Source organism: Mus musculus, chromosome 2, assembly GCF_000001635.26.
Source record: "Mus musculus strain C57BL/6J chromosome 2, GRCm38.p6 C57BL/6J".
NCBI lineage: Eukaryota > Metazoa > Chordata > Mammalia > Rodentia > Muridae > Mus > Mus musculus.
Window position 1 is genome coordinate 36,855,148 of NC_000068.7, and position 11,146 is coordinate 36,866,293.

Sequence of the window (11,146 nt, forward strand, 5' to 3'; positions counted from 1 at the left end):
GCACCACATGGTACCTCCTCCAAAATTGACCATATAATTGGTCACAAAACAGGCCTCAACAGATACAAAACTATTGAAATTATCCCATGCATCCTATCTGATCAAAATGAACTAAAGCTGATCTTCAATAACAGCATAAACATTAGAAAGACAACATTCACGTGGAAACAAATCAACATTTTACTCAATGATTCCTTGGTCAAGAATGAAATAAAGAAATAGATTAAAGACTTTTTAGAGTTTAATGAAAATGAAGCCACAGCATACCCAAATTTATGAGTAACAATGAAGGCAGTCCTAAGAGAAAAGCTCATAGTCCTGAGTGCTTCCAAAAAGAAACTAGCAGAGCATACACTAGCATCTTGACAACACACCTAAAAGCTCTAGAACTAAAGGAAGCAAATTCACCCAAGAGGAGTAGACTGCAGGAAATAATCAAACTTAGGGCTGAAATCTACCAAGTGGAAACAAAAAGAACTATTCAAAGAATCAACCACACCTGGAGCTAGTTCTTTGAGAAAATCAACAAGATAGATAAACCCTTAGCCAGACTAAATAGAGTACACAAGGACAGTATCCTAATTAACAAAATCAGAAATGAAAAAGTAGATATAACAACAGAACCTGAGGAAACCTGAAACATCATCAGATCCTACTACAAAAGTCTATACTCTACAAAACTAGAAAATCTGGATATAATGGACATCTTCCTAGACAGATACCACATACCAAAATTAAATCAAGATCAGATTAACAGTAGAAACAGTGCCATTTCCCCTAAAGAAATAGAAGCAGTCGTCAATAGTTTCCCAACCAAACAAAAGCTCAGGACCAGAAGGGTTTAGTGCACAGTTGTATCAGACTTTCAAAGAAGACCTAATTTCAACTCTCCTCAAACTATTCCACAAAATAGAAAGAGAAGGTACTCTACCCAATTCATTCCATGAAGCCACAATTACTCAGATACCTAAACCACACAAAGATCCAACAAAGAAGGAGAACTTCAGACCAATTTCCCTTATAAATATCGATGTAAAAATACTCAATAAAATCCTTGCAAATGGAATCCAAGAACACATCAAAATGATCATCCATCATGATCAAGTAGGCTTCATCTCAGGAATGCAGGGATGGTTTAATATATGGGAATACATCAACGTAATCCACTATATAAACAAACTCAAAAACAAAATCCACATGATCATCTAGTCAGATGCTGAGAAAGCATTTGACAAATCCAACACCCATTCATGATAAAAGTCTTGGAAAGATCAGGAATTCAAGGCCCATATGTAACATAATAAAAGCAATATACAGCAAACCAGTAGCCAACATCAAACTGAATGGAGAAAAACTTGAAGCAATTCCACTAAAATCAGGGACTAGACAAGGCTGCCCACTTTTTCTCTACCTATTCAACATAGTCCTAGCCAGAGCAATTAGACAACAAAAGGAGATCAAGGGGATAGAAATTGTAAAGGAAGAAGTCAAAATATCACTATTTGCAGATGATATGGTAGTATATATAAATGACCCTTTGGGCACAGGGGAAAAATACCTGAACAGAACAGCAATGGCTTGTGCTCTAAGATCAAGAATCAACAAACGGGACCTCATGAATTTGCAGAGCTTCTGTAAGGCAAAAGATGCTTTCAATAAGACAAAAAGGCCACCAACAGACTTGGAAAGGATTTTTACCAATCCTAAATCTGATAGGGGACTAATATCTAATGTATACAAAAAACTCAAGAACCTGGACTCCAGAAAATCAAATAACCACATTTGAAAAAGGACAACAGAGCTAAACAAAGAATTCTCAACTGAGGAATACTAAATGACTGAGAAGCACCTGAAAAAAATGTTCAACATTCTTAATCATCAGGGAAATGCAAATCAAAAAAAAAAAAAAACCCAAAACACTGAGCTTCCACCTCACACCAGTCAGAATGTCTAAGATCAAAAATTCAGGTGACAGCAGATGCTGGTGAGGATGGGAAGAAAGATGAACACTCCTCCATTGCTGGTGGGATTGCAAGCTTGTACAGCCACTCGGGAAATCAGTCTGGTGATTCCTCAGAAAATTGGACCTAGTACTACCAGAGGGTCCAGCAATACCTCTCCTGGACATATTTCCAGAATATGGTCCAACTGGTAATAAGGACACATGCTCCATTAAATTCATAGAGGCCTTATTTATAATAGCCAGAAGCTGGAAAGAACCCAGTTGTCTCTCAACAAAAGAATGGATACAGAAAATGTGGTACATTTACACATTGGAGTACTACTCAGCTATTAAAAACAAGAATCTATGAAATACTTAGGCAAAATGGATGCATATGGATGATATCTTCCTGAGTGAGGTAACCCAATCACAAAAGAACTCGCACGATATGCACTCACTGATAAGCAGATATAAGCCCAGAATCTTAGAATACCCAACATACAATTTGCAAAACGCATGAAACTCAAGAAGAAGAAGACCAAAGTGAGCATACTTCCTTTCTCCTTAGAATGGGGAACAAAATCCCCATGGAAGGAGTTACAGAGACAAAGTTTGGAGCTGAGAGGAAAGGATGGACCATCCAGAGACTACCCCACCTGGGGATCCATCCCATAATCAGCCACCAAACCCAGACACTATTGCATATGCCAGCAAGATTTTGCTGAAAAGACCCTGATGTAGCTGTCTCTTGTGAGGCTAGGTCAGTGCCTGGCAAATACAGAAGTGGATGCTCACAGTCATCTATTGGATGGAACACAGGGCCCCCAATGGAGGAGCTAGAGAAAGTATCCAAGGAGCTGAAGGGGTCTGCAACCCTATAGGTGGAACAACAATATGAACTAACCAGTACCCCCAGAGCTTGTGTCTCTAGCTGCATATGTAGCTGAAGATGGCCTATTTGGCCATCATTGGGAAGAGAGGCGCCTTGGTCTTGCAAACTTTATATGCTCCAGTACAGGGGAATTCCAGGGCGAAGAAGCAGGAGTGGATGGGTTGGGGAGCAGGGCGTGGGGAGGCTATAGGAGACTGTCTTGATAGCATTTGAAATGTAAATGAAAAAAATATCTAATAAGATGTTAAAAAACAAAACAAAGCAAAGGAAAACAAAAGAGGTTTCAATATTCTCATTTGGTGGTCTCTAGAAGGCTCCTGGTTTTAAAAATTTTTAGAAGTGTTTTTCTTTTGCTGTTTTAAAATATCTCATATATATATATATATATATATATATATTTACTCATATGCTTGTGTGTCTATGTATGAACATGTGCATGCACATGCCCATGAAGGCCATAAGAGGGTGTTGTGTCTCCTGGAGCTGGTGTTACAGGTAGTAGTTGTGAGCTGCCTGGCCTGGGTGCTGAGAATTGAACCTGGGTCTCATGAAAGAGCAAGAGATCATATTTACTGAGCCATCTCTCCAGCCTCAGCATTAAACATATATGGACAGCAATTGGTAGAAGCACTGTGAAGAAATCTAACAATGTTCCTGGGAAACTGCAGAAAGTCATTTAGCCAGCACAGAAATATAAATGTTAAATTAAGTGAAGGGAAATTCTTTAGTTGTTTTGGATTTCTTGGAATGTAACATATATCCTTTATTTTCTCTTAACTTCCATTTATTCTTATGTACAAGCAAATATGTCCAGTAAATAATATAGATTGAAATGTCATGAAAGTAGAGACTTTTACTTAGCTCTAGGCACATTGTAAATATTCTGTAATACTTGTTGAACAAATGGATTTTAGAAAAATGTTTGTTACTTCTGGGTTGTTGTAGATATGAAGAATAACATTCATAGCAACAATAGCTATCACTTTGGGCATCTACTAGATTGCATTACTAAATGCATCTATGATGCATTTTCCAGCTTATCATATTCAATCTTCCAACTCATCTTATTAAAAAGAAACTACTGAACTGTGTTTTGATGTTCAGTCTGTGAATCTAACACTGAAAAGATTGAGACAGAGAATTCTGAGTTAAAAGCTAACTCAGGCTACAGTGAGTATACAGTTAACCTTGGTTGTATACATCAAGGACCTATCTTAAATAAAAAAGACAGAATAGAGAAAAGAATAAATAAACAAACAAGACAATAAATTAAGAAATATTATTTTCTACAATCTTTATGCAAGAGAAGGCTAAAGTTCAATAAAGGTAAGTAACTCGACATCAATCTTGTACCTAATATGTATGCAACCTAAAATGAGAAGAAACTTGTTTGACATAGACTATGTTTCTTCATTGAACGTTACTCTTGTATTTAAGATAAAAATTTCCTATGACATAGAAGCCTCTTTAGGGCCCCTTTCATATCCTTGTTTCTAAGGCTGTAGATGAAGGGGTTCAACATAGGAGTCACCACTGTATACATCGCAGCAGCTGCAACATCCTTTTCTGTAGAGACTACAGAGGGAGGGCATAAGTAGGCACTGAAGAGTGTTCCATAGAAAACACAGACCACACAGAGGTGGGAACTACACGTAGAAAAGGCCTTTGTACCGCCACCAGGGGTTCGAACCTTTAGGATGGCAAATACAATGTGAATATACGAGATAACAATGCATACAAAAGGGACCATGAGTACTGTACCCCCTAAGGCAAATACCATAAGTTCATTGACATGAGTGTCAGAGCATGAGAGCTTCAGGACAGGAGTAATGTCACAGAAAAAGTGAGCTATTTCCCCAACAACACAGAAGGACAGTCGAGCCATGAGGAGAGTGTGAGTCAGGGCAACTATGTTGGTGAGAACCCAACACAAGGCAAGCATCAGGGCACAGACTCGGGCACTCATTATTGTGGAATAGTGGAGAGGGTGACAGATGGCCACATAGCGGTCATAGGCCATCACAGCCAGGAGGAAGCTGTCCAGATCACCAAACATCAGAAAGAAATACATCTGTGTGAGACAACCAGTATAGGAAATGGTATGGCACCTTGTCTGAACATTAAACAACATCTTGGTCACTGTAGATGATATTAAACCCATGTCAGCAAAGGACAAGTTGGCCAAAAAGAAGTACATAGGAGTGTGAAGGTGTGGGTCAGAGCCAATGGCCAGGATAATGAGCACATTCCCAGTCAAGGTGACAAGATACATACACAGAAAAAGTCCATAGAGTAGCTGCTGTTGCTCTGAGAACCCTGATATTCCTTGTAGAAAAAATTCAGAGACACTGGACTCATTCTCCATGAGTATAGAGCATCTGTAGGTCAGAAAAGATAGTCAGAATATAGGGTTGAGTCTCAAGATGGAGAAACTGGCCTCTGAGCCTTCAACATACACATTTGTATTTAAATTCACTACTCCTAGTCCTAATGTTTCCTACCATTGGGTTTTAATGTTTTTAATTCTTTCCTGAAGAATTCCCTACTTTCTACTGTCCCCTCTCTTCCCCAGTGCAGTCTGTGAAACAAAGAGCATTCTTCCAGTGAGGGTCATCTTACAGAGGCATGGTCATCTCTGATACTATCCAGCCTTAGTCTAGCTTTATCAGTTCCTATCAGTTTTTCTATCACACTAGGATATCCTTATGGATATGCTAAAGTGAGCCGAATTATATATTCTTCCTGGTGATCATCTGAAAATGTAAAAAGTCACCTTTAATAAACCTTCATGATAACCCATTTTATAATAAATGACAGTTGAATGATTCATTCTCTCAATCTTTGATCACTCCTTCAGATCAAAAATACCAAGGCCTTAGGGCTTCTCTTCAACAACATCACCATCTTCCTTAAATGTTTTTGATCAGTCAGAGTTCACATCTAAACACAAATCTATCTGCAAACCAAAGGATTCCCTAAAGTAGTGTTTCGATTTCTAAGTCAAAATTTCAAACTTTTCCAGGAGGAGAATCTGAGAATGACTACAGGTCTGTGAACCTCTGAAACTTACACAAACTGAATTGACTAATACATCTCAAAATTCACAACATTCATCAGAGATAAGAATGAGTCACCACCAATTTTGTTTCTAGCTTAATTAATCAATCATAATTAATCATGACAGAAATGTGACACCTCACAAAGATTAGACTCTCATGACTGAGCATATTCAAATAACCCCATTCTCAGAGGAAAAGACTCTCCTAAGACCCAATGCATTGTAAATTTCTTCAAGATAAAGAAGGATGCAGGTTGTCTGATAATTCTGTGAACCCTTGACTTCCAGATCCTCTCTTTATTTCCACAGAATATTTTTCTTCTCTTTATTTCAAAGGGCTTTCCTGTTATTTTTAGAGAAGAACATAAAATGCATCCATCATTTTATCACTACATCAAAGAGTGTGAGACTCTAGGAAGGGGGTGGAACAGCATTTGAAATGTAAATAGATAAAATAATCTATTTTAAAAGGGACATTTAAAATATTTATCTATTTACTTAAGAAAGATTCTCTCTCTCTCTCTCTCTCTCTCTCTCTCTCTCTCTCTCTCTCTCTCTCTCTGTGTGTGTGTGTGTGTGTGTGTGTGTGTGTGTGTGTGTGTGTGTGTGTGTGTGAATGTGCATATGTCCACATGCACACATGCCTAATTCTGCCTGCACCTGTGTATAGATCAGAGGACAACTTACAGCATTCTGTTCTCTCCTTCTACCATGTGGATTCTAAGGATCCAACTCAGATTAACAAGTTTGGCAGCAGGTGTTCTTACCTACAAGCCATCTATACCACTCACTATAAGGTCATGTCTTTTACATTCTGTCTTTTTGTTATTCTGATCAATACTTTGGATTAGCACCACTTGCTCTATTTCCTGGTTCAACTTTTCCTTGAAAAGCTTTGTCATACTTTTTGTAATCTTCATCTCAGAAATTTCAGCATGTCTTTGAGACATCAGTGTGGTGTTTCCATGAATTGGTTTAATTCCTGCCATCCAAGTTAAGCAGTCCCTTTACTTACCACCACTGCCTCTTCACCTACTGTGACAGTCAACAAGTGTGAGACAGGTTACCGTTATGGTAAGAGTACTCCAGGACATGGACCTGGTGTCCTTTAACAGTTAAAGTCAAGTTTCCATGCTCACAGAAGAAGAAAGTCACACAAAAGTATTTTTAGAGGAAGAAAAACTCAAAATCTTCCTGACAAGAATCTTAAATGGGAGTGACTGAAAGCAGGATTCTAAAGAAAGAATATTAAATACAAACAGCAAATAGACAGAGACCAAAGTCAAATCATTCAATGGAGATGAAATACTATGTAGAAGGGTTAGAAGCTTGAAGAAAATAATGTCAGCGTTCTAGATGAAGAGGGATCCACAATGTGAAGAAAAGATCACAAAGACAAGTTAAGGTCATAGCTGAATGTGAAGCTGCAAAAGGCATAGTTTCATTCATCTGCTTGATGAAGAAAATCCAGAAAATGAGTTTCTTTGCTGAAAATTCTTAATGATCTGAGACAGAACTTCTGAGTCCACTTGGACAAGGTTTTAAGAAATTTTGAAGTATTTCATGTTTTCAGTTTTAAGACTGACCTGACGACAGACACAGAGCTGCTGTTTCATCAGGCTAATAATCTCTAGAAAAGAATTGAACAAACTCTACTTTCAATGCCTATAGATACAAGAAGTCAGGGAACAGAGTTCCCCAGAGCCTTGTTAGTGAACAGTTATGATACCTGATTCCCATGTCTCTATTAGAACAGACAAAATTAGTGCAACACTGAGTGCCATTAAAGTTGAAATGTTTTACTGTTTTCTTTATACATAATATTAAATGCTTTTGCCACTCTATTGCTTGATAACAATCTATAGTAGCAGTTCTCTAACTGTTGCATATAATATATTTATATTATAATTCATAACTAGCAAAATTAGTTATGAAGTAACAATAAAATAATTTTATGACTGGAGTCACTACAACATGAGGAATTGTCTTAAAGGACCATAGCATTAGGAAGGCTGAGAACCACTGATCTATAGTAAAATGAGCTTTCTAGGAAGACACATCTGAATTTTTGCAACAAGGTCCCTTGATTATAAGCTCCTTCGGAAATGAAATTTAAAACCTATCACTTTTCTTGAAAGTTTCTCACACTTTTGAGTAAAGATTAAAAAGTACCCACTTGATTTATCTCACCCAATTATGTTTTATGAGAGATTTTAAGGAACAAAACTAACAAAGAGAAGAGTAATAAGAATTATAAAACATTTGAAGTTCAAAGTCAGATGAACCTGTGAACCAGGATATTTCCATCATTGATACTAAATGTTAGATGCTTTCCCAAACTATAGACTTTTGAACTCCTCTCTGCTTACTTTAGAATACTTGAAAAACCTTAAACATCAGAAATGTAATTTGAACAGGGGAGATGGCTTAGTGGTTAGGAACATTTGGTGCTCTTAAAGGGAACCCAGCTTCAGTTTTCAATACCCATGTGATGTCTCAAAACCTCCTCTAACTCTGACTCTAGGGCATTCAATACCCTCTTCTGAACTCTACTTACATACACATGGTATACATATGTACATATATATATATATATATATATATATATATATATATATATGTACATATGTATATGTATATATATACATACACACACACACACACACACACATAAGTACATATACAAAAGTTAGTTTGTTTGCTGTCATCCATAGTCTCTAGTTCTTTATGAACACAATAGGGCAATTACATATAAATTGACAGTGGTTGAAATATAATGCACAGGACTTATGTAAACTTAAGCTATACAAAATCCAAGACTTGGGGATGGGGATGGACATGAAGTCTCATTTGGAACTGTTGGGTAATGATACATTCTAAAAGAGGAGGAGTTTTTTTTTTTTTCTTCTTCAAGGGTATATTCAATGCATGCCAGTGAATGGTAAGAATCTAAGTGTATAGAAGCAGCACCAAAACTTGATGAGCTTTTAAAACGCAGACACTGAAATTGTCTTTCATTATTGAGTCTTTGTATGGTTTAGGTATCAGAGTGACTGTGGCCTCGAAGAATAACTTTGTCAATGTTCCTTCTGTTTTTATTTTGTAAAATAGTTTGAAGAATATTGGTATTAACTCTTCTTTGAAAATATGGTAGAATTCTGCACTAAAACCATCTTGTCCTAAGCTTGCTTATTTCTTTCTTTCTTTCTTTCTTCCTTTCTTTCTTTCTTTCTTTCTTTCTTTCTTTCTTTCTTTCTTTCTTTCTTTCTTTCCTTCCTTCCTTCCTTCCTTCCTTCCTTCCTTCCTTCCTTCCTTCTTTCTTTCTTTCTTTCTTTCTTTCTTTCTTTCTTTCTTTCTTTTTGGATTGGGAGACTTTTAATGACTGCTTCTAATTCTTGGGGGTTATGTGTCTATTTAAATTGTTTAACTGAGCTTCACCAACTCTACATACATCAGAGAGCTGATATCTAAAATATATAAAGAGCTCAAGACATTAAATATCAATAAACCAAAAACCCAGTTAATAAGTGGGGTACAAATCTAAACAGTAAATTCTTGACAGAGGACTCTCTAAAGTCTGGGAAGCACTTAAAGAAATGTTTAATTTCCTTAGTCATCAGGAAAATGCAAATCAAAATGACCCTGAGATACCATCTTGCACCCATATCAGAATGAGTAAGATTAAAATCTCATGCAACAGTTCATGATGGTGAAAATGTGAAGCAAGGGAAACACTCCTCCTTTGATGGTAAGAGTGCAAACTTGTATAGTGACTTTGGAAAACAATTTGATGGTTTCTTGTTGGAGGGCCCCACTGCAGAAGGTTGCAGTTCACCATGCCTGGACAGCACACTGAGTTCTGCATAAAATGTAGGACTCCTTTCTTCCAGTGGGGCTTGCTACTCTCTGCCTGACCTTATTTGGTAGATGTCTCTAGGCATTTTTGCAGGGTTTATCTTAAGTATGACCTTCAGGGTAGTTCCTGGAAAGAGCATTCCCCATACTGCCCATATGATAATGGAGTACTGAGCTCCCACATAGATGATAGGAAGGTGCTGCCTAATGCAAATGAGGCATACTGTGAATACCCATCAGGTACCTATCAGCATCTAACAGCACCTAGCTGCTGCCCTCTGCCTATATGTTCCCCTCACCCTGGAAGAAATTTAAGCTGCCTTGTTGAAGCTGATTCCTGTAATTTGTCATTCAATTGTACTCACAGGTTGTCAGAACCTGCTTCTTTGGCTCTGCTCCCATTGGCCAACAACCCCCAAGAAAAGGGAGAACCACACTTTCTCAGGAAATTGAGAATAGTTCTACCCCAAGACCCAGGTATTCTACTCCTGGGCATATACCCAAATGATGTTGAACAATACCACAAGGACACTTGCTCAACTATGTTCATAGCAGCTTTAATTGTAAATGCTAGAAAGTAGAAATAATATAGATGTCTCTCAGAAGACATAATAAAGAATGGATAAAGAAAATGTACACAACAGAATATTACTCAGCTATTAAAAATAAAGACATCATGAAACTTTCAGCAAATGGAATGAACTATTAAAGATAAATCCTGAATGAGGTAATCCAGACACAGAAAGACAACATGACATGTACTCATTTATAAATAGATAGTAGCCATAAAACACAGGATAACCACACACCCAAAGAAGCTAAGTAATAAGGAGGGACCAAAGGAGAATGTTTGAGTCTAACTGAGAAAGGAAAATAAAATAGACATTAGAGGTGGAGGGAGAGAGAAAATTGGTTGTGGGGAGGGATTCAGAGGGTAACAGGATGGACCAAGTGTTGAGGGAACTGAGGGAGAGAGAACTTGAATCAGTTTGAGGGCATCTCTGGGATGATCTTGAAACCTAAGACAATGGAAACTTCCAGGAATTTTTGAGGGTGAGCCCACTCAAGACTCCTAAAAATAGAGAATATGAAACCTGAAATGGCCACCTCCTATAACCAGGCAAGACTTCCAATGGAAGGATGGGGAACACAACCCAATCATAAAATCGTCAACCAAAATTTGTCCTGCCTACAAGAAGTGCAGGGACAAAGATGGAACACTCCAATGGCTGACACAACTTGAGACCACCTCCATAGACAATAATCAATTCCTGATGCTATAAATAACACTCTGTTATGTTTGCAGTCAGAAACTAGCATACTTGTTATTTTAAGTCCTGCACCCAGCAACTAACAAAGACAGATGCAGAGACTCATAGCCAAACATTAGACAGAGTTT

At 37.6% G+C, this 11,146-nt stretch overlaps 1 protein-coding gene across 1 annotated transcript; it reads right to left on the minus strand.

Moving 5' to 3' along the window:
• Nucleotides 1-4,266: 4,266 nt before the first annotated feature.
• On the minus strand, nt 4,267-5,199 carry Olfr351 (olfactory receptor 351). Its single transcript, NM_146942.1, has one exon. It carries the CDS (start codon nt 5,197-5,199, stop codon nt 4,267-4,269), a length of 933 nt encoding a protein of 310 aa, NP_667153.1.
• Nucleotides 5,200-11,146: the final 5,947 nt, after the last annotated feature.